This window comes from Protopterus annectens, chromosome 14.part0 (assembly GCF_019279795.1).
Source record: "Protopterus annectens isolate FY-2018-M chromosome 14.part0, PAN1.0, whole genome shotgun sequence".
Classification (NCBI taxonomy): domain Eukaryota; kingdom Metazoa; phylum Chordata; order Ceratodontiformes; family Protopteridae; genus Protopterus; species Protopterus annectens.
In genome coordinates, this window is record NC_056748.1 from 727,212,474 (window position 1) to 727,236,397 (window position 23,924).

General features: G+C 43.0%; 1 protein-coding gene across 3 annotated transcripts in view; it reads left to right on the top strand.

Moving 5' to 3' along the window:
* LOC122789199 (solute carrier family 22 member 15-like) overlaps positions 1-23,924 on the top strand; it is a 1,485,835-nt gene that overhangs the window by 386,047 nt on the left and 1,075,864 nt on the right. For all 3 annotated transcript variants that reach the window (XM_044056469.1, XM_044056468.1, XR_006362790.1), the window contains exon 4: positions 21,554-21,718. In XM_044056469.1, coding sequence (XP_043912404.1) covers positions 21,554-21,718 — 165 coding nt within the window. The remainder of the gene's footprint in view (positions 1-21,553; positions 21,719-23,924) is intronic.

Consider the following 23,924-nt stretch of genomic DNA (forward strand, 5'->3'; position numbering starts at 1 on the left):
AGCCATCGTCGGGTGTGGCGTCTGCTTCGACTTCGGTTCTGGCCGGAACCGAAGTACCTGCCTCTCAGTCGGCTACGATACTGGCATCGGATCCTTCAGGGAGCCGAAAGCGTTCTAGGTCCCCATCCCTAGAGTCGATTCGCTCTGCTCCGGGGTCACGTCTGTTACAGTCGGAGCGAAGTCACCGATCTCACTCTTCTCGGTCTTCGAGACTGTCTGACCATGACTTGGAGAGAGCAGTGAGCAGACTTCTGAAATCGCAGGCCCTGGCTAAAATGCTATCCAGCCCCCCCTCATCAGGATTTGGCTCTGCCCGTCTCTACAGTAATTCCTCCTTCGACTCACCCCTTGAGTTCGGAGCCGGAGCTGTTTGGGGTTCGGATCGTGGAACCGTCGGTGCTGATACCTACCCTTTCGGTTCCTTCAGCTCCGATCACTTCCATAGCACCGTCCTTGGCGGGATCTGGGCGCCGAGACTCCCTCGTCGGTTCCGAGGGGGCGAGTGGCATCGGACCCTTGTCCGACCCCGTTCTCCCTCTCGGAGCTTCGGCGCAGGTGAGCTCGGCTCCTACATCGGCCTCGGAGCCATCCCTCTCGGTGCCGGGGAAGGTTCTGGTCTCTTCGGAGCCTGAGCCTTCTTCTCTGCTGGGAAGGGGTGCTTTCGAGGTCATGAGGAGTGTGCTGGCCCCTCAGTCAGTTCCACGATCAACCTCTTCAGCTCCTCCCCCTATGGTGCCTGCGTCTGCCCCTCCTCCAGACCCCAAGCGAGGAGAACAAGCGGTCCAGGTCACCCCAGTGGGCGCATCCTCCTCTTCCGAGGCCTCCCCTGATCATTCAGAGGAGCCCCCTCGAAAGAGGAAATGTAAGAGGAAGCATGTTGACTCCCCTGAGTCTGTCACTTAGGATACCGACTTAGAGGATTCAGAAGGGTCCCCGAGGTCCCCCTCTGAAGATGTCTCCTTCTCAGACATCCTTGAGATGCTTAGGCAGAGAGGGAACTGGACTACCCTTAACCCTTCTGAGGATGAGTCGGTATATCTGGACACGTTTGGTTCTCACCCCTCCACCTCCTGGGTGTCTCCGCCTTTCGATCCACTGATGGCAGTTGTGGCTCGAAAGGCGTGGTCAGCGCCAGACAGTGGAACCAACTCCCCGAAGACCCACGAAATTCATCACAGCACCACAAGACAAGCAATTTTTGACAAAGGGTGTCCCTGTTGATGCTGTGGTGGTAGCAGCGGCCATGAAAAAGGAGTTTGCTGAGACTTCTTCGTCTGTCTATCCCCCTAATAAGGAGTCTAGGACGAGGGACAGATACGGGAAGCAGATGTTTTCTTAAGTGACCTTTTCCATGCGGTCACTGAACTATTTGTGCCATTTTACACGCCTTCAAAGGGATCTCCATCAGCTGCGGGGGCCCAGGATAAGATTACCTCCCAGCTGGCGACTCTTAATTCGATAGTGAACTCCTCCATGCGGCTCATTTCTTATGCGGCCGATGGGGCGAGTAGAGCCGCAGGCACAGGTGTGGCCTTGAGAAGGCATGCTTGGATGCGGTTATGTAACTTGCGGACCCCTTTAAGGCGTCTTTCACCAATACCCCTTTTGATGGTTCTGCTCTTTTTGGACCACAGGTGAAGGTGTGAGCAGGAAGGCAAGACTCTCTCTGCTGTGGGAGTCTGTTTTTCCACTTTTTCTAGGCCATACCCCAAAGGTCAGAAAAGTGGCAAAATGTGGTTCCGGAAACCCCAGGGAGCTGTGCCTGACACATGTGGTGAGTTTCCCTCCAGGGGCAGAGGAGGGAACAACAATAGACGCCACCCTCAAGGCAGAGGGGGCCCGCAAAATCAGGGCAGCAGAGATTTTTTCTCTGACAAGCCCTTCCAGCATCCCTGAGGGGCTGCCTGGCTGCCCGCCTTTGGAGGCAGTCGGGGAAGATTATCGCTGTACCCAAAAGCCTGGCAAGACTTAACTCAAGACAGATGGGTACAGTCTATCATATCCGGAGGTTACAGAATTCCCTTCGTTCATACCCCCTTAAGGTCAAAAAATCCTTCCAGATGTTCCACCCAGTCTAAGGGAACAAGCAATCCAAGAGATATCAAAACTGCTACAAAAAAGAGCCATCCAACGAGTCTCAGCAGACCAACAAGGATCCGGAATTTACTCAAGGTTCTTTTTGGTACCAAAAAAGGCAGGGGACTGGAGACCCATTTTGGATCTCAGCAGACTAAACAGGTCTGTACAAAGAACGAAGTTCTGGATGGTCATGCTTCAGTCCATTCTACCCTTTTTGGGTCAGGACAATTGGATGTGCTCCATAGATCTTCAAGATGCGTACTACCATGCCAAAATGGACAGGCGCTCCAGAAGATTCCTTGGCTTCCGGCTGGGAGCCAGTCATTATCAGTTCCGAGCTCTGCCCTTTGGTCTCACCACAGCCCCCATGGTGTTCACCAAATGTATGGCAGTAGTTACCTCTCACCTGAGATGGCAAGGATTCCAGGTGTTTCCCTATCTAGATGACTGGCTCCTTACTGCTACCACCAGACATCAGCTGTTACGAGCCAGGAACTACACCATCCAAACTTGCTCCAAGCACTTAGACTCTGGCAATGAGCAATCTCTTCCCAGCGGTTTCTGATATCAGAACACATCCCTGGGAAGTCCAACGTTATAGCGGACAGGCTGAGCAGAGCAATTCTCATGCCTCACGAGTGGTCTCTCAATCAGACAGTGGCGGACCAAATCTTCCGCAAATGGGGTCAGCCTTGTTGCAACCTTTTTGCCACCCCCTTCAACAGCAAGTGCGACAGTTTCTTTTCTCTCCTCCCTCTTCCCGGATACCCTCCCAGAGACTCTGTAATCCACGATTGGCCTCACGGACTTCTTTATGCATTCCCTCCATTTCCCCTGATTCCCAAACTAATGCAAAAAGCTACCACGCTGGGATGCAAGATGATCCTCATTGCCCCCTACTGGCCTTGACAAATTTGGTTTCCGTTCCTGCATCATCACCTCCTGGAGCAGCCCTGGACCCAGTACCAGACCTCCTGATCCATCAGTTGGGTGGGCTGCACCAATCCCTGCAATCTCTCAACCTTAGCCAGGCTTCCGGACATTTCCAATCGGTGTGTGAAATCATCTCATCTTCGCACAAATCTACCACCAGAAAAACTTATGCTAGTAAGTGGAAACGTTTCTCTTGCTGGGCAGAGTCTAAAAACATAGATCCCTTTTCAGCCCTGGTCCACCACGTTTTAGATTTCTTAGCGGAACTTTTTCAGGCTGGGTCCTCTTCTGCCACCATTAGAGTAAAGTTAGCCGCAATTTCAAATTTTCATACAGGCCTATCTGAAGCTAGTATCATGTCCCATAAGCTTTGCAAAGCCTTTCTCAAAGGGACTACTTTGCTCAGGCCCCAGTAAGAGATCCCGCCTCTGTGGGATCTTAATTTGATCTTAGCTTCCCTAATATTGCCCCCCTTTGAACCCGCAGCTTCATGTTTAAAGTTTCTTTCCTGGAAAACCCTCTTTCTTGTGGCAATTACCTCAGCCAGAAGAGTTTCCGAACTCCATGCCCTTTGTGTTCGCCCTCCTTATTTAGTTTTCCATAACGACAGAGTTTGGCTCAGGATTAATCCCTCCTTCCTAAGGTACCCTCTGAGATTAATCTGAATCAATCCATTGATCTTCCGGTCTTCTTCCCAAATTATTCCAACAAAGCTGAACATAAATTACATCAGTTGGATGTTCATAGACAATTACGTTTCTACTTGCACAGGACTAAACAGATTAGAAAATCAGATCAGCTCTTCCTGTCCTGTGCTGAAAGTAAACAAGGTCTACCAGTGTCTAAAGTAACTCTGTCTAGGTGGTTGACTTCTATTATTACTTTGATTTATCAATTGAGGAACGAACAGCTCCCTGCTAAACAAATAGGCCACTCTACTAGGGCTTCAGCTACTTCTGTAGCTTTTCAGGCAAGATTACCAATGGAAGCCATTTGTGCGGCAGCTACATGGGCCACTCCCCATACATTTATTTCTCATTATAAGTTGGATGTGGCCTCTAGGAGCAGAGCTGATTTTGGTTCCACTGTGCTGAAGAGTCTGTTCCGATGAGCCACCCAGGACTGAGGTGCTAGGGATGCTGTCCCAACCAGCAAGAATGAAGGCGAGATAGACAACTTAACATTAAGAAGTTATGTACCTACCATAACGTTCCATGTTAGTTGTCTTCTTCTCTTCTTCTTTCTTGCATCCCACCCTCCGTCCCCCTATCCTAATAGACCGAGAAGAGTTGCCCTCTGAGTTCCTTTTATCTGGCTGGGTCTTATCTGGTTTGTTCCCTCAACCTTTTAGCTCTGTAGCTAAACTTATGCTGTTAGGACAGGTGTCCTTATATTTGTCTGTAGTTAGGTCTACCAAACGAGATCTGGGGATCTAGCGCCAGGCATTGTGGGATATGGGGAGGCCTCGAGCCAGTAAATAGCTCTCGAGCTTTAGAAGATGGCTGAGTCAGAGCTGAGGATCGGCTCCGAACCCAACCAGCAAGAAAGAAGGCGAGAAGAAGACAACTAACATGGAACGTTATGGTAGGCACACAACTTCTTATTCTACTACAAACCTGCTTCAGAAAGTTGCTCCTATCTGAAGTCCATTATTTTTAATTTGTTTCAGGTATCTAAACATGTTTTGAAGGGTGTGTATGAGTGTGCAGTTACTCTTTCTAGGGCCACTGCTACTGCTACATTTTCTAGGAGGTATGCCTGGGTATGTAACCAAAAGTTTGCTGATGAAGTAAACATTATGATTTTAAACTCTGCTTTAGATGAGGTTTTGTTTGGCTGTTCTGTTACTCCAGTCTGCAAACAATTTGATGAAAGAGGGGAATTTAATTCAGGGAGTTTCTACAATTTTCAGGTCCCCATTACAAATCTAAATCATCCCCTCCATTTAAAAGGCAAAATAAGCAATTTCTGCCACCTCCTGGCAAACAGGGAACAAAAAAAAAAAAAAAAAAAGATTGCAGGAGGGTAACAACTTTCATAAAAAGAGACAGTCTAATCTTGCAGAATGCCATGCTAGTAGTCTTTCCTCAGATTTCCTCCTGTCCAGAGCTCTCTGTCTGTCCCAGAAATTGGCTGTCAGTATTCCCCCTTTGGCAACAGATTGTATCAGACTATTAGATGATAAAAGTGCTTCAGGAGATTTACAGTTGGCATTGGGTATAAATACCTGCCCCACCCTTGGAACCAAACAGTTTTTCATCAGGTTCTCACCCTTAGAAGTCCTATAACTAATACATTTAGATCAAAGGCAGAGGCTTCTACTACAGAATGTTTCTTGTTCTAAAGAAGGAGCTTTAATGGAGATCAGTTCTAGATCTTTCCTTTTTCAGCCTGTATGTGAAAGTGCTAAAATTCAAAATGTTGACCCTTCAGAGTCTTACCTGTCATCCTTCTCAAGTTTTAAGGTGGCATTAGATCTAAAGGATGTTTATCATCACATCCCCAGTAGACACAGGATTCATGAAATTTCTCAGACTCTGGATGAGATTACCAGGTCTGTGCATTTACCCATTGGGTGATATACAGCTCCACGGCTGTTTTAGCTCTAGCGATAAGCTCATTGCAGACTGCAAGGCACTGCCATATTTCCATATCTAGATCACTTGTGTATCTTTGAAGAGTCTTTTCCTGGATGTCAGGGGTCCTTAAAATAGCTCTGTGCTGTCCTGTCTTTACCAATCTGGAGTTCCAGATAAATGTTCAAAAATCCTCCTTTATTGAGTCACACAGGATTGTGTTTATGGGTTTCCTTCTAGACAGTTTTCAACTCAGGGCTTTTCTTACCAAGGAAAAGGTAGAGCTTTACCTGGAAACTTTCCTGAGCTTCTCCAATTAGTCTCAGACCTCTGCAAGAGAATATCTAAGGATCTTAGGGTTCATGGTTTCTTTGATTCTCGTAATTCCTTTTGTTTGCCAGGTTGCACATGAAGAAAAGTTAGGTTAAAAAAAAATGTGGAGAGAGAACATTCTCATCCTCTAGAATTTCAGATTCCAATTGTGGGCTTTGTTAAAAAAGGAAATGCACTGGTGGCGACAGCAAATGGTCCTAAATCCAGGTATCCCCTTTTCTCATCAGATCCTAAGTCAATCAGTAACCACAGATGCCACAAGAGTTTGCTTGAGTAGCAGTTTTTATGGGGTAAAGGTGCAAGGCCTGTAGTGGTACTTGGATGAAAGCACGTAAATGTCAGGGAGATGTTAGCTTTGATCCATTCTTTAAAATATCAAAATAATCTGTGGTCCCTGGGACGACTTCAGGTGTGATCACAGACAGCATCACAGTGATGTGATGCATAAACATGCGAGCAAGCACCAGATCTTGCCCACTGTGTGGGTTGTCTGTGATGGCTTGGGAGATGTCCTTCTATTCTCATGTGGTATTCTCATATGTGGGATCCTCTGCCTCAAGCATCCCAACCGTCCGGCTCATTTACCAAAGCTTAAGGCTGGTTGCTGCTTGCTGCATGGGACGTCACACGCTGGGCCATAAACCGTAGGCCATAAATGTGACATCCACGCACACAGACCTCAGAACTTCTCTGCCACAGTCAGCTTGCTCGATGTTCTTCGTGTTTCACTGTTGCAGTCATCACATTTGGGTTATCCCTGTCTTTATCTTTGCATTTTTTCAGAATGTCTGTAGTCGGATGGCTGGCCGAAGACATATATCAGGATAATTCAACCGAGCGCCAAAATATTTAGAAGCGTAAATATGCTGACGACGGATAGTCCGTGGTTTAAATAAGGCACAAAACCAACAGCGAGATAAGTCGTGGTCAGGGCCTAAGCAAGGAATACAGTACGAATGAAAATCTTTGAGGTATTTGCTTTCCAGAAGTAATGCAATTATTTACTTTTGCTGACATCGGTTAAGAGCAAGAAAAAGTTTCCCCAGAGGGGTACTTTGTTTTTAGTTGAAGACTTTGGTTCTGAAACTCGAAAATGAAAATTTCAGGAGTTGGCCGACCAGCACTTGCAAACTGCTTCTGCTTCGGGCACCGCACAGCAAGAATAACTGATGTAATGGCGTCGGCTGCATGTTTTATACCTCTGATGACCTGACGTCATGGAAGAAGAGACAGCAACCGACGCAGGACCCAAGACTTTGTTAATCAGGCCGACTGAGGGCTACTGCAAGCAGATAACCCAAATGTGATGACTGCAACAGTGAATACACTCGAACATCTACATTTATGGTAAGTGCACACAACTGTACTTTCTGCGCTGTATTAAGGAAAGTGTTTAAGATAAGTATCCCGTTGGGGAATCGTCTTTAATTTTGATAAAGCTTAGGTTGCTGTTTGTCCCTTTTCAGCTGATGTCCTCTAGGAGGGGAAAATGTAAGCGCAGTCGGCAAATTCCGCACAAAAATATGCATGAGCTTTGCTTATTTTGCTTAGGCCAGCCCCACGACCATAGGACCTGTAATATCTGTCAGTTGTTTGTCCCTAAGACCTTGTGCAGCCATCTGGCAGCCCTTAAATTGTTAGGTGAGAATCAACGACTAAAATGCTTGGCTGTAGGTATAGATCCTGAACTGGCCATTGAGGTGGAGTCACCTAAAAAGAAGACCAAGGTTTCAAGGCCTGCTGCGCCTCTGATGGACGTCCTGCCAGCTACCAGTTTAGGGGTTGAGGGACATCTGAAAGATCTGGCAAATTTGGCGGGTACCATGTTGGAAGCCACCCCAGCATCTCCAGTTGGCATGTCTGCAGAGGTTTCTGCGATGTCTGCCTCCACCGATGTTGTGGGGGAACCGGGCTTGCCCGGATGGCCGCCTTCAGTTTCCAAACAGGGCACCTTGGCCCCAGGTCTGACACCTGACGTTTGGCCTTTGGCCCCTCTTACTATTCCCAAGACTCCTTCAGTCAAGAAAAAACAAAAACTAAGCATTTGTCTGCCCCTGTGGAAGACCAACCAGACTGGCAAACATTTTCCCAGTTCCTGGTTTAGACCTTTATGGACCCGAGGTCCTCAGCCTCACATATTCCTACACTGCCTACCCTTAGTTCTAGGCCTGCCTCTGCCAGTTCATCTCTCTTCCTCAGACTCAGAAGACGAATCTTTTTCCTCTTCCTCTGAGTCTCTCACTTATACCTCTCAGCTGGCCTCCTCCCTAGAATACAGTTCTCTAGATGAAGACTCCTTGGAAGGAGTCTTCCCACCAGAAGATATCACCTTTGTGGACACTGTCTACAGAATGAGGGAATATTTCAAGTGGGACTCCAACCAAATGACTGAGGTACAACAAAGATACTTTGAGCTTCTCCAGATGGAGTTACTCTCACCCTCTGCTATTGCCCCTGTGATTCCAGCTTACTTGGATTCTTTTGCGTCTGCCTCCAAGACTCCTGAATCCCAACCTCTGACCCCAAAAAGGCCAGATAGGTTCTGTAAAGTCCCTAATGATTACAAGTTCCTCATCAAGCCACCCATGGCAGACCCAGCTGTCATTTCAGTGGCACCAGACAAGCAATCCAGGCATATTCCTTCCTCATTCTTGCTGCCATCAGATAAAGACAGTAAGGTGATGGACAGACTGGGAAGAAAGATCTACACTTCCTCCACCCTGGCCTTTAGGGCCATTAATTACCCGACTCACATGGTAAAGTTTGCTCTGGATCTAGTTTCCCAGGCATGTACATTGCCCTCTTCCATTCCTGACTCCCCTACAAAGCCCCAAGTGGGTTCTAAGCTGTCCTTAGCAGCACAAGTAGCCAGGCATTCCTTAAAATGCAGCTACGATGCTGCTAAAGCCATAGTCAGATCCGCCGAATCTGCTTCTGTATTACACAGGTACTCCGGACTCAGACTTCAACCCCTCCCTGATGACTTTAAGGACAAGATCCCGGATGTTCCCCCTGGACAATAACTTCCTCTTTGGCAAGCAATCTGCTGAACTATAAAAGTTTGCAAGAAAAACGCAATGAACTGCAGGATCTGAAACATCTTCTGGTATCCCCAGTTCCAAAGTTCTATAGGAACTACCCTGCTAAACCTAGTTTTGTTAGGAGGGCACCTACTTCTTCCACTTTTTCCTCAAGCCATAGGAGACGGGCTAGGAAACCCTTTTCTCCTAAGACTGCTCCCTCCCAATCTACCCCCAGGCAGTCCTTTCCAGACAGGTCAAACCATGTGTGACTGCCTAACCCCCCTCACCATCTCCCCCTCTCCACTTGCTTCTCTTACTGTCACTCCCTATGACAACACATCACTTCAGACTGCTGGGTCTTACCAATAGTGGAAAAAGGGTACTTCATGACCTGGCAGGACAAACCATTATCAAAAGGTATCCCCTACCTCTAGAAAACCAAATTCATCTGATCCCCCAGGTCATCCAGGATTTATTAGCACAGGGCACTACAGAGAGGGTTCCAGCAGGGCAGGAGGGTCAGGAGTTTTACACCAGGGTATTCCTGGTCCCAAAAAAGGAGGGCCCATGGAGGCCTATATTGGAACTATCCCTGTTAAAACTTTCCATGCACGTACCTTCCTTCTGCATGTTATCCCTACAAACCCTTTCTTCCACTTTTGACTCCTGGCACCTTCGTGGCCACTTTGGACCTGAAGGCAGCTTATCTCCATATTCCCTTTCACCCAGACTTGAGATTTCTTTGTTTTGCTGTGCCATCCTCACACTATCTATTTACTGCCTTGCCCCTTAGCATGTCTACAGCACCAAGAGTTTTCACGAAGTGCCTAGCACCAGCAGTAGCCTTCTGCAGAACAAAGGACATTCAGATCTACCCTTGCCTACTCATCCAAGCAGAAGAAGGTCATCCAAGCAGAAGAAGGGAGCACTCTTCAGGGACACCTGAAATTCACTGTCTCTCTCCTTCGAGATCTGGGGTTTTCTCTGAATATTATGAAGTCCTCCCTCACCCCATCCCAAGACCAGATCTTCTTGGGTTGCAGAATGACAGATTTGATGAAGGCCTTCCTCCCATAAGACAAGGTCACCTCTGTAACAAATTTCTTAGAAGGCCTTCTCCCAGTCACCCACATTTCAGCCAGGGAATTTCTGTGCAGCCACTCTTCCAATGCTACCCCTTGCCAGGTTGCCCATGAGGAAGTTCCAGTGCTACTTGAAAAATGTCTGGTCACAGCATAATCACCACCTGGACTTTCAAGTGGCTGTCCTGCCTTGCCTGAAAAGAGTTGGGGTGGTGGATCCAACAAATAGGCCAAGAATCCAGGTCTTCTCCTACAGCCCTCCAAGACAGTCGAATTCATGTACACAGATGCCTCCGATCTGGGGTGGGGGGCCACCATGAAAGGACTCAAAGTACAGTCTCATTGGGAGCTCTCCCTCCAGAAAAAACATATCAATGTGAGGGAAATTACTGCTCTCCTCCTAACCCTGAACACCTTCCTCCCGCTCATTCAACCTCGGTCCCCTTCAAGTCTTCACAAACAACACCACAGTGATGTGGTACATCAGCAAGTGTGTGTGTGTGTGGGGAGCAGATCCTATTTACTTTCCAGGCTGGCAATACAAGCATGGGAATTGTCCACTCAGTACAATGTAACATTGCAGGCAGTGTACATCCCATCACAGGACAACCATCAGGTAGATGCCCTCAACAGGTCTTTCTCTCTAAGTCACGAGTGGATGTTACACAGGGATGTCTTCTTAGACATTGTCCACCAGTGGGGCACTCCACAGATAGATCTGTGCCTCCCCTCGGAACATTCTATTCTGCTCCAGGCTCCCCTCACCACTAGTGTGGAAAGTGGATGCCTTTTCAATTTCATGGAAGGGGCTGTTCCTATATGCCTTTCCCTCTTCCCTCTCATCCAGAAGTTCCTGCTGAAAATTTACGGGGACAAACCAAAAATTCTTGCTGGCGATTCCCTATTGGTCAAGGCAGCATTGGTTCCCCCTTCTATCTCTTGCCAAGGACGATCACCACAAATTTCCTCACAAGGTGGACCTTCTCACACAACAGAAGGGATCTCTCATCCATCTTCATCTGCAAACCCTCAGCCTTACCCTGTGGGTTATAAACTTCTGATCCCTTTCACACACCTTTACTCAGAGGATGTGCTATCTGCCCTGCAAGGAGACCGGGAATCCTACTACCAGGAGATCCTATTTATCAAGGTGGAAAAGGTTTTCCTGCTGGTGTCTTCAGAGGCAACTAGACCCCTTCCAGGCAGATGAACCTCTAGTTCTAGCCTATTTGTGTGAGCTGCTAAAATCGGAACTTTCATAGTCTTCAGTGAAAGTCCATTTGTCAGCCATCTCAGCCTGCTTACCTATGGTTACACCCCTATTATCCAGATTGGAGGTGAAACTTTTTCTCAAAGGGGTTCTCCACATCAGACCACCAAGAAAACCTATCCCTCCTCCTTGGGACCTGAACATTGTGCTAGAAAAACTTACCACTACCCCCGTTGAGCCTGCAGCTTTGACCACCTTAAAGATGTCTACCTGGAAGACTGTCTTGCTAGTAGCCCTTACCTCAGCTAGAAGAGTCTCTGAGCTGTAAGCACTCATGACTACTCCACCCTATGCTATTTTTCATAGGATAGGGTTTCTCTTTGTACTGACCTCTCCTTCATGCCCAAAGTGGTCAACAAAATATCCCTTAACTAATTCATCCATTTACCCACCTTCTTCCCTTTGCCCCAGAATGACAGTGAGAGAATGCTCCATTCTCTGGATGTTCATAGGCAACTGAGGTTTTACCTGGATAAGACTAAGGATGTTAGAAAGTCCAACAAACTCTTTGTATCATTTCACCCCAGCGCCCTGGGGAAATCTGTATCCAAACAGACTATATCTTTCTGGCTCTGTAAAACTATATTCTTCTGTTACTCCTTCCATGGGAAAGAGCTAACACACACAGTCAAAGCCCATTCCACTAGAGCAGTGGCTTCTTCAGGGGCGTTTCTCAAAGGCTTGGACATGACCACTGTCCATGAGGCAGCCACATGGCCCTCTGTGCACACCTTCACCAAGCACTGTAAATTGGATAACATCTCTAGAGCCAAGGCAGGATTTGCAAGAGCCATCCTCCATGGATTCCTAGAGACTGCTACCTCTTCCTCCACCCATTCCTGTACATGAGCTGTGGTACTCTCACATGTGAGAATACTGCAACATAAGAATAGAAGGACATAGATTAGTTGTATAAAATCTTACCATAACCATAGATTCCTTCTCTTCCATGTTGCAGTAGTCATTCCCTCCCTCCTACCCCCTCCAAAAGACTTTTTCCATGACTGAATGGCGTCCTTAGACTGTTGTTCGACTGGGCAGTCATTTCTGAGGTTTGTGCATGCGGACGTCACATTTGTGGCCCATGGTTTATGGCCCAGCGTGTGACGTCGCACACACCAGGCAGCAGTTAGCCTTAAGCTTTGTTAAATGAGCCAGATGTTTGGGATGCCTGAGGTGGAGGATTCCACATATGAAAATGCTGCAACATGGAAGATAAGGACATCTATGGTTATGGTAACATTTTACACAATTAATATTTTGCCCTACAGTACTCCTTAACCCTCCAAGCATCTTGAATGCTGTCAGAGCAAGATATAGCAGCAGGCAAGCTGTGCAGGACCAGGATAGACCCTCAGAATTCAAACTGAATGAGTGGGGCCTTCTAAGAATTGATCCATTTGAGTTGTGGGAATACTTCCTATAGATCTACTTGCCTTCTTTCAAACTTGACAACTGAACAAACTGGCTTCTTGCAAGCAAGCCTGGAAAACAGTTGCATTTTCATTCCTGTGGGTGGGAATGTTCCCTTATCAATTTCCACCCTTCCCATTGATAAACAGGGTAATTCTCAAGATTCAAGACTCCAGTGATCATGGTAGTGACTGCTTTGGCCTATGCAGCATTTGTTTTCCTTTCTTATGGAATTGGCAAAGTTAATTACCACAAGCTTCTTCACAGATCGGACCTACTCACTGTAGACAAGAAGAGTTTGATGCACCCCATTCTCAAACAACTTCAACTAATTGATTGGATAATTAAATTTTGATACCTTTTTGGCACCTCTTTCATGGGAATGAGCGACAGGTGTAGTATAAGAGGCAAAAAAAATGCTACTAGGAAACCTTTTGTGTGTGTGTGTGTGTGTGTGTGTGTGTGTGTGTGTGTGTGTGTGTGTGTGTGTGTGTGTATGTGTGTGTGTGTGTATATATTTATATATCCATCCAGCTTTTCTTGACCTGTTTAGTCCCACTAGGCTAATAGCTTCTTTTCAGTGGTGACTCAAAGTAGTATTGACACTACCTTACTATTTATACTATATTGCAACTGGAAAAGATTTTCTAGTCGGTGCCTAGCTGATAACCAGAACCCCATTTTGGATTATGTACTACTGGTTTTGAAATATTTGTGAGAGTGACTTTCCTTTGACCTTTCTTAATCCTCTATCAGGGTACATCTTGCATCAATTTCAGCATGTCTGCCCATGGATCATCCCTTTTTTTTTGTTTTTGGTAAAACAGTTTCTGAAGGGGGTTTTGCATCTTAGGCCTCCTTGAAAACAGGTGACCCCTCCCTGCAATCTTAACTTTGTGCAGGAAGAGTTGACTGTGTCTTCCTTTGAACCAGCTCATCAGATAGACTTAAGGTTCATTGCTAGGAAGACTATTCCTTACTGCTGTGACATCTGGCAAGCTGTCATGGTGGGTGAACCCTATCTGGTCTTCCATAGAGATAGTCACATTAAGAACAAATCCTGAATTTATTCCCAGAGTTGTTTGAGTTTACTTTGAATTAAACTATCAATTTCCCAATGCTCTCTCCAGATCCTCAGAACCAGTGAGAGAGGGTTCTACATACTCTGGGCATGCATAGGCAGCACAGATACTTGCTTGACAGAATTAAGTCCTTTAGAAAGCAGATTAGACATTTATTTCTTAAGATGGTACAAAGAAAAGAGAACCTATGTCAAAACAGACTATTTCAAGGTGGTTGTCCTCATCTGTTGCTTTTTGTTATACCCACCATGGCAAATGCATTCCAGGCAGTATCAAGGCACACTCTGCTAGAACCTTAGCTTCTATGATGGCATACAGGAAAAGGGCGACTCTAGAAGCATTCTTGACGCAGCAACATTGTCCTCTGCACATACGTTTACAATGTATTACAAACTGTATTCCTTTTCCATATCCAGGATTGGTTTTGGTTGGACCATTCTCAAGGAGCTCCTATGTCCCTATCCTTCCTCCCCCCAGGTTGGATAGGCTTTGGTAATCAGCCTGTATAACCAAAATGGTGCTCCAGCAGTGAGAATGATGTACATATTACAAGTGTGTAGTTGCACTTGGCATAATAGTAGAAGTTTGAATTGCCCAGTGTTGCAGAAGCCGCACTCACCCACCATCCCGCTACTTCTGTTTATAGTTAGTTGTTGGGATATAAAGTTTTTGTTTACTGTTACATCTTTTAGAGGGTCAGGATGAGTAATCTCAAAGATGAGTAATCTCAATCTCTCCCTCTGTGTGCAAGAAAATCCTGATGTTTTCTCCACTCTGCTGATTTCCTAAAAAGGTCCAGCCAGTCATCCAGTTAGATTTTAGGTGTGGGAAGGAGCCAGTACTTTGTGAATTTGTCCAGTTATTGTATCACATGCAAAATGCAACCCTTCTAGCCAAAAGGCTATTGCAGCAGTGAGGAATCTGAACATCTTTTGTTATTGTAGGTGCAACTTACTAATTTCCAAGAGAACATTCAAAAGTCTTTTTTAACTCCTAACAGGATTGTTTTCCTGGGGTGTCAGCTAAACGCTTAATTTCAAAGAGCTTTTCTTCCACAGGAAAAATAGATCTATTTCTATGTTTTTTCACTCAGACTTTGGTCACTGTGAGGGAATACCTCAGGATTTTGATTCTAATGATACCCTTGGCAAGACTCCACATGATAAAGATGTAGTGGTATCTGAAGTCTGTTTGACCTTCACAACATCCTTTGTTGTTTCAAATCACAGTGCTGGGGTTTGTCAGAAGAGAAATTGTTTGGTGGAGGTAGCAAATTTCCCTAATTCTGGGTCTTCCCTTTTCCAAAACAGTCACCACAGATGCCTTGGACTTCATTTTGGGAGTAGTTTCAGGAGGGATAAATGTGCAAGTTGTGTGGGATACCAAGGACAGACACAAGCACAGAAATATAAGAGGTACTTGCCCTGATCAAGGCATTCAACCCTCTGAATCATCTTTAGTACCTAGGACCACTTAAAGTTGTTAAAGACAAATACCACAGTCATATGGTACGTCATCAAGCATGGTGGAAACAGGTTGTACCTCTTTTGCAGACTAGCCATGTTAGCTGGTGATATAACTTCACAACACAGTCTCACTCTTCTAGCATCCTACATTCTGTCAGAGCAAAACTGTTTGACAGACAAGCTGAGCAGGACAAGGGCAGACCCTCATGAATGGAAACAAGGTTAGGGGGTTTTCCAAGATTTTGATCCATTGTGGGGAGTTCCTAAAGTTAAACCTATTTGCTTATTCTCTGACCTCTGAGTTGGTAAGATTCTGTTCCAGGACACCATGCAAGAAGGCCTGGAAGACAGATGCCTTTTCTTTTCCTTAGACAAGAAAGTTCTTGTATGATTTTCTACCCTTTCCAACGATATTCGGGGTACTTCTGAAGATTTAGAAGGAATTCCCCAAGATAAGTGTTGGTGACTTCCTTCTTTTAGAAATGGCCAGGGGCAATTACCGCAAATTTCTTCACAGAATGAATCTACTCACACAAGATCAGGGATCTTTGATGCACCACAACCCCAATCGACTTCAAATGACTGCCTGGATGATAGCATTTTAATTCCCTCTCAACACCTGCTTCTCTGGTCATGCAACAGGTGCTAATGAAGCCAAGAAAGCCTGCTACTAGAAAATCATATGTTTAGCAAATGGAAAAGGTTTTCTGTTTGGTGGCAACAACATAAACAGCACCCATTCAAGGCTAATTGTTCTGTGGTTTTACAATTTTTGTGTAAGTTAAGTTACTATCCTATGGTCTTTCCAGTTGGATTATATCTGTATCAGTTTGCTTATCAGACAAAAACAGTTCAACTGAAGATGCTGTTTGTATGGCCTTGCATGTTGCCTTCTCACATTTGGAGAAGTCTAACACGTATATTAGGAGCATTATGAGCATCTTTACAATATTAAGAAAGGCAAGGTGGAAAATGCGTTAGCCGCCCATATTAAAACTAACCTCACACACAGTTTTAGGTTTAGTGTAATTGACCACGTAGCTGGAGAGGTTAGGGGTAGTCCTAGATCTCTATTAGAAAAAAGAGAATTGATATGGCAGATTGGTTTAGATGCCTGTCATTTCCCTGGTATTAATGATAGTTGCTCTGTTCAATGTTTATTAAAGCTGAAAAGTTTATTTAGATAATTAACTAACATAAGTAATCTTTGCATACATTATGTGATCTTGTTCTTAGTAGTATATTGCATGGTAATAGCTAACCCAGTGTCTTACGTAGATTAGTAGTGGATGTAACAGTGTATACTTTTAATTTCTTGGAGCTAGGTCTAAATTTCTACAGTGTAAATAATATTCGGTACATGGTGATTTGTATATTTAAAATGTATCTAATTTATTAAAAATTGATTTAGGTATTTTGGAGTGTTTAGATTATTGAAATTATGTATGAAAATTATACATGTAAAGGAATTTTATGCTTGAATTTGTGGTACACCAACTGTTGATTACATTCCTAGTGAGTGTATTCATCCAACTTTAATGTTGTACTAGTTGTTTTAAATGAATGAAGTGTAGAAGTCAGGGACTGTATTTGGTTAATTAATTAACTAATCAATTGTTGAATTAGGGGGTGCTTTTGTGCCTGTTTTTGTTGAAGAAGTCTGGCCATAGAGCCAGACGAAGAGCACTTAACTTTACAGTGTGTTACTGTGGTTTGTCCATCTTTTATCAGTTTTAATTAAAGAGCTGAATAGCTGAAGAGTTTGTTGGTGTTTGAGGTGCTTTGTCCTGCATTTCTCGTCTTTCAACAGTTTGTGGTGTCAACTTTTGTGGTATATACATATATTAGGATGCTTTTTGTTGATTATACCTCACATTTAATACTGTTGTATCAAATCAGTTGATCAGCAAATAATAGCCCTTGGACTGTCTCCATCCATATGCAGTTGGTTATTGGACTTTCTTACACATCGTCCTAAGTTTGTCAGGTTGGACAAGCATATATCTTCCATTCTTACCCTGAGCAGAGGTGTGCCACAAGATTGTGTATCGAGTCCCCTCCTTTACGCACTTTTTACTTCCGATTGTCAACCTATACACGAATCAAACACTGTTAATAAATTTGCGGAAGATACAGCTGTCATTGGGTTGATATCAAATAATGAAACTGCATATAGGGAGGAGGTACAGAACCTGGCAACATGGTGTCACTAATAAATATTGTCTTAAATACTGAAAAGACTAAAGCTATTTTTGATTTTAGGACCACAAAAAAAAAATAACCGTAGTCCAATATTAATTAATGCAAAGGTTGTGGAGAGGGTTTCTGGTTTTAAGTTTCTGTGAGTTACCATCTCAGAGGATCTGTCCTATACTGAGAATACTTTGGATGTATTGGGCAAAGCACAACAATGCCTTTATTTCTTGAAGTTAGAGTTAATCTTCCCTATAGTCTGATGATTATTTTTTATAGATGCACTGTAGAGAGTAATCTGGCTTATTGTATGACAGCTTGGTACGACTGTTGTACCATGGCTGCAAAAAAAGCTCTGCAGTGGGTTCTAATAACAGCAGAGGTCATTATTGGAGCCGAACTACCATTGCATGAATATTTGTGTAAAACCCGCTGTGTGAGAAGGGCTAAAAATATTATTAGGGATAGTACTCATCCCGGACATATTTTGTTTGAGCTTCTGCCATCAGATAGATGCTGTAGATCAATTTATACACATAGCAATAGAATGAAAAATAGCTTCTTTCCAACTGCCATAAATATTTTGAATTTGAACATTCACAATCTTCAATAATTAGCTGAATATGTGTAATGTATGCTTGATAATTTGCAATATATTAACATAAGATAATGCATTGCATGGTATGCTATGTATAAATAAGTGCAGTAGTGATTTAGGTTGTGGTATATCTGATATAATTGTTTGGCTATTTTGATGATCTAAGATTGGATACGGGACGTTTAGAGTATATGGTATTTTTAGTGTATGTGATGTATTTGTATGATTTATATTTTATTCTTGGTGTTTGTGTTACTTTTTATCTTTTTAATGCACATAAGGTTGGCATAAATTCATTTTGTTTCATACAATGACAATAAAGTGGTTGGTTGATTGATTACTCTTCCATCGAGGTGCATTTATTGGCCTTTTCAACGTGTCTGCCTATGGATCTTCCTCTTTCAAAAACATTTCGAACATGAGGAATGCAATGAAAAAGGCTTTGCTTAAGAGGCCTAAAACCATTGGCCCCTACTTGTGATCTTAATTGTGTGTTAGAGAAACTAACACTTGCTCCATTTGAACCAGCTAACCTGGATGACTTGAGATTCTTAACATGGAAGACAGTTTTACTGATTGCGCTGACCTCTGCAGGAAAGGGCATCAGGGTTGACTCCCCTAAGAACTTGCAGCTCAAGTTCATTTTCTACAAGGAGAGGGTTTCTTTGTGAACTAAAGCTTTTTTTTGCCTAGAGTGGTATCCAAGTTTACTTTAAGCCAAACTATGTCGCCCTGTTTTCTTTCCTAAACCTACAAATGAGAGAGAAAGGATACACACCATACCTTGGATGTTCACAGATAACTTTGGTACTATCTTGAGAGAAGTAAATCCTTTCAGATCTTGGGAGCAGTTCATTTGTTGTGATTGTAAGAAAGGGACAACCTGTGCTAAAACAGATCATTTGCAAATGGTTGTCTAAAGCTATTGCCTTTTGCTATACTTACCACAACAAAACAATTCCAGGCAGGGTCAAGTCCCACCTTACCCCAGGGCCTTGGCTTTATCTATGGCTTTTTGGAAAGGGTTGGATTCTAGAAGTATTCTAGAAGCAGCAACTTGGTCCTCTGTACACAAGTTTACAAAGTATTACAAGCTTGATTCCCTCTCTAGGTCCAGATCAGGATTTTCTGGGACCATTATCCAGGTGCTTCTGGACCCTTCTTTCACCTTCCAAATGTAGCAGGCTAGGTTAATCTACCCATACAGCTACGACTACTGCAGCAGTGATCAGTACAATGAACATAATATGCTTGTGTAAGTAAATTTAACATAACAGTAGATGTTTGAATGGTCACTGCTGCAGTAGCTGCTCTCTCCCTCCATTTCCCTTGTTTTTTTTTGTATATTGTTTGTGCTAGGCTATCCAATTTCCCTTTTTGTGCTTGAATGGGAAAAGGGGTTGTTGATGGATAGATGGATAAATGAATGGATTTGGTTACAGATTGGCCTTACCCATCCTGTGGTTGATAATTATATATTACCCCTGATAAGAATAACCAAGATCATACTATAAATAATTTGAAGGGACCCGTGCATAGGGTAAAGCATTTGGAGCTGTCTTCCTCCATTACGGAGGACAGTCCTAGGGTAAATGTTCTGTTTCCCATCCATAGATCCAAGTTGCACTTGTATACATATCGGGATGAACTTTGTTTTATGTGGATGGAAGTCTGTTCCAGAGCAGTGCTATTCTGTGTGAGATATACCTGTCCCTCCAAACTGTTGTGTTGATGATGCAGGAGAGGTTTACATTCCTAGACAGAGTATTTCTGATGTCAGTTGACTTTCTGTTGTGCAGTAAATCCATCAGTATCTGTTCCCAGGATTGTCCTTTCAGGGCCCAGCTTCTTTCATCTTCTTGGCATGATAGCTCTAAAAGGCTCGGTACCCAAACCTATCCTTGTAGTCAGCTCATCTTGAGGTAATTGATGGTTTGGGTGTAATGAAGTTGCCCTGAAGCTGTGGAATCTGGGTGTTTATATCCTTGGCAAGGTTTACATCCCCTGTAGCCAAGATTTAATGCAGCAGTGGTCATTAGAGCATGTAGCTTCTTTAAGGCACATGTCAATCCTTTTTCCTGCATTCCACTCAAAGGTTACAGAGTGCAGTATAAACAGTCCTTAAAAAAACTTCCTTTCCCTTCCTGCATCTGGTGCCTGGTTGTCTTTATCTGGAAATACTGTCAAAGAATAAACAGACAAGTACACAGGCAAAATCAAGGCCTTATTTTTATTCATTTTTGAACTTTTGATACTGACACCCTATATTTTAAAAAATGTCTATTGTCTTAAGCAGCCGCTTGCAAACTGTTTTTATTTATTTATTTTTTCATTTTAAGGTGAAGCTGTTTCCCTGTATATGTTATGCACTGCTTCTGCACTGTCTTGTTAATCTTACCACCAAAGAGCTGCAACTGGGTACATTGTGTAAACTGTACTTTGCTATACTTTGTAAATTTTAAGTTGCAAAAAAATGTTTATTTTTGGTTCAATGACTTGTAATACAACCCTTAATACTCATAGCTGAAACTCTAAGGTCTATCCACACACCTTTCTTTGCTGAAATATTGCTGATTTCATCCTAATGCAAAATAGTGATGCTTTCATTATTCATGTTTAATTTAATTAGCAGCTGATTTTCTTTATTTATATTAGTACATAGTTTTACTTATATTTTCATCAGCCATATTGATATATTTTTTTCAGGCCATAACAATCTAAAGCAACAAAGAAGGGTTGTCTTCATCATCTCAAAACAAGTTGCAATGGTGTAATACAATATTGTTCAGAGACCTGTTTTATTTCAGTCCCACCGTCCACATGGTGGGGTTAGTGTATTGCACTTCCTCTACTTAAGTTACAAGTCCACTTCTCCTTCAGTACTCCTCACATATTTCACCTTCCACCTCCACCAGTACCTGGCTCAATCCTAATTCTTTGCAAGCTCTCCTGCTTTACTCTTGAACTGACCTTTATCTGTCACCATGTTTGGAAGTGAAGGAAGGATTTTACTGGCATTGGTTGTTGATTACTTTGCATTTGGATGCAACTCTCACTACCTGTTCTGTTGCTGCTGGTTAAACTTCTTCATTCTTTCCATTGCCTGATCAGCCTCCATGAATTTCTTTCAACGCTCAGGAGAAAAGATTGAATATGGCAGAGTACTACATTTAAACATCACGTGTAACTTACCAACATTTCCTCATGACTAGAATAAATTTGTTTGTGTCTGTCTGGTATAATCTGAGTTGTCAGTCTCTCTCACCGTCTCAGTTTTTCTACAAATCCTTTGGCATCTCCAGCAATTAGCACCTGTTACCCCTGCAACATTTTTGTTAACATCTTTTTCTGGTATGATTGTATCTTCAGAACTGTTTGTCTTGGGTGCCTTTGTAAAATACCTATTAATGAGTAAGATTTATGATGCATACCACTCAGGTTATTTAATTTATCTTCTATTTCTTATGTATATTGTGTCTAAATGAATTGTTTTTACATTATTTAGGCTTGTTCCTTGAAGTTATCTTTGGATATGTGACCTGTTTGGCCCCAAATTATGCAGTGTTTGCTGCTTCACGCCTCTTTGTTGGTGTTATGAATGGTGGAATGTCCTTGGTCTCTTTTGTACTGACTCAAGAGTATGTGGGCAAAGCTTACTGGGCATTAACAGGTAATTTTATTTATTTAATTTTTAATTTACTTGTGCAAAATGTCTTTAATTGTTTTTCTCCTCCACATTTTTTTAAATGCTGTATTGTAAACAGGCTATAAAAAGTTGTGTATTTACTTGCATGTAGTTTGCATAATTATTTGCAAAGCAGTCCTAAATTCTAAACATTTTAGGTGTCCAAAAGCAACTTTCAGATATGCATGGAGTTTTAACAAATTTCTGTGGAAAATGAGTGCTGTATTAGGTATACCATTTCTAAACACTTAATTTTTTTGAAGTGGCTAACTCTTATCGCATTCTGCTAAGCAGCCTTTTTTTAATGAATACCCCTCCATATCCATATAAAGTTTTATTCTTAATGTCATTTAACAGTGACCTGAGTACATTAATTCCTGTAAATAACCACAAGTCTTCAAGCTATTCTTGCAGTTTATGCTCCATATCACAGCCGTTTGGTGATGGAGTGAGGGTTTTGTTTATCATCTCCTTTTTCCCTGAGTAAGGAGATTCTAGCTTGCCAAAATTCCTTAAATCTGATGAAAACAAATGAGATATGATATTTAACCATATAGTTTCCATCAGACAATTTTTGAGTTAACTACATTTTATGCCAATTTTAAGTATGGAACAACAAATGGAGTACATTAATAAATCATCATTACCCATGGTTGTACAGTACATACTATATACATAATACTACACACCATTTTTTACAGGGGATTATCCAGTAGTTCAACGCATTTTTATTTGTCACATGCCATATGCTCTTCCTCTTAGGTTTAAGTGATTTGCTGGAAGTTAGATATTTTGTCAATATTAGGTGGCCCTAATATTCATGTGTAGTTATTCATATTGTTTGAAGCTTGTCTTAATAGATAGGACTTTAAGCAAACACTCATAGAGGTCTTTGAGTTGACTTTCTTTTTTTTGTTATCTTCAGAATGCTTTGTGAGGGAAAATAATTTTTGAATAGTAGCATTGATGACTTCTGCTGAGTAAACTCGTGTGTTTGTGTAGGAGGTCATCTTTTGTTAGCTCAAGGATACTGTGCAATAATTTCTTTTTGTTTTGTTTTTACTCTGGTCTTCATCTGACCATAAAGCTTTCTTCCAGTTAATCATTTGGTTCATACATTTCCCAAAGGGTGAGAACTTTGCAGCCCATTCATTCCCCTAGGGGCAAGGATTGAGCAAATTGTGAGTGATAAAATTAGCTTTTCCAGAGTCATTTTTTCCCTTAAGCCCTAATTGCCCCCATGTACTGGTTTCTTGCATGCATACTGTATGTGGGAGTAGAATGTTCTGAGAGGACTGTAAAGCTTCTCAGTGACATTTCCTTTTGTGCCTCCCATGCCTGCCTGATACTGCTGATCATTTGTTCTTTCTGGTATCACCATCAGCAACAAAATTAATGTCATGCCTACCCAGTAGGTCCCCTATCACTCCCGGAGTATGAGGGGAAGCAGGCATTAGCTTCCTCATTCCTTTCCTCCATGCCAGCTCTAGCAGGTGCCTGACTGGCTAATAAAAACTTTGGGTGTAGTCTGGGCTTCACCATTGTATGTCAAAAAAATTGGCCAATGAGTTTGAGACAGTTTGGGAGTTTTCTAATGTTGATATAGGGGCATAAGCCTTCAGCTTTTCTAGCATAACTTTTTACTTGGTAGACTACTTTATCTTGCAAAGATGGCAGCCGAGGTACACTTTCCCTAGAGGTAGCTGGAAGAGATTGGCTGGGCATACCAATAGGGGCTGGCTTGTCAGTTGAAAATGGCAACGCTGAACTGCAGAAAGAGGTAGAAGTCATCATCAGAAAGCACAAATATTTCCTGATTTTGGTGAATGGAATACAATTGAGTTGCTTTCTGGGTGCTGTTTTGTAATTCTGTAAATGCCCGTGTGATGATGTGAGGTATTGCCAGCTGTGCCAGGAGAATTAGGGATGTGGATGTGTAACATTTGCCAGTATAACTAGCTGGAGTTTTAAAAAGAATTGTATGTCATTTGTATATTATTTATTTACATTTGTTGACCGGGAATGTCCGATTGGACGCAGGTCTATTGTCAGCGGAGGCCCGGGGAGAAAAGCTGCACAAGTTAAAATATTACAGACATAGTTACAGATGAAGAATCCTAGCAGTTAAAATATTACAAACATAGTTACAGATAAAGAACATAGTACATTCAGTAGATAACTAGAATCTGTT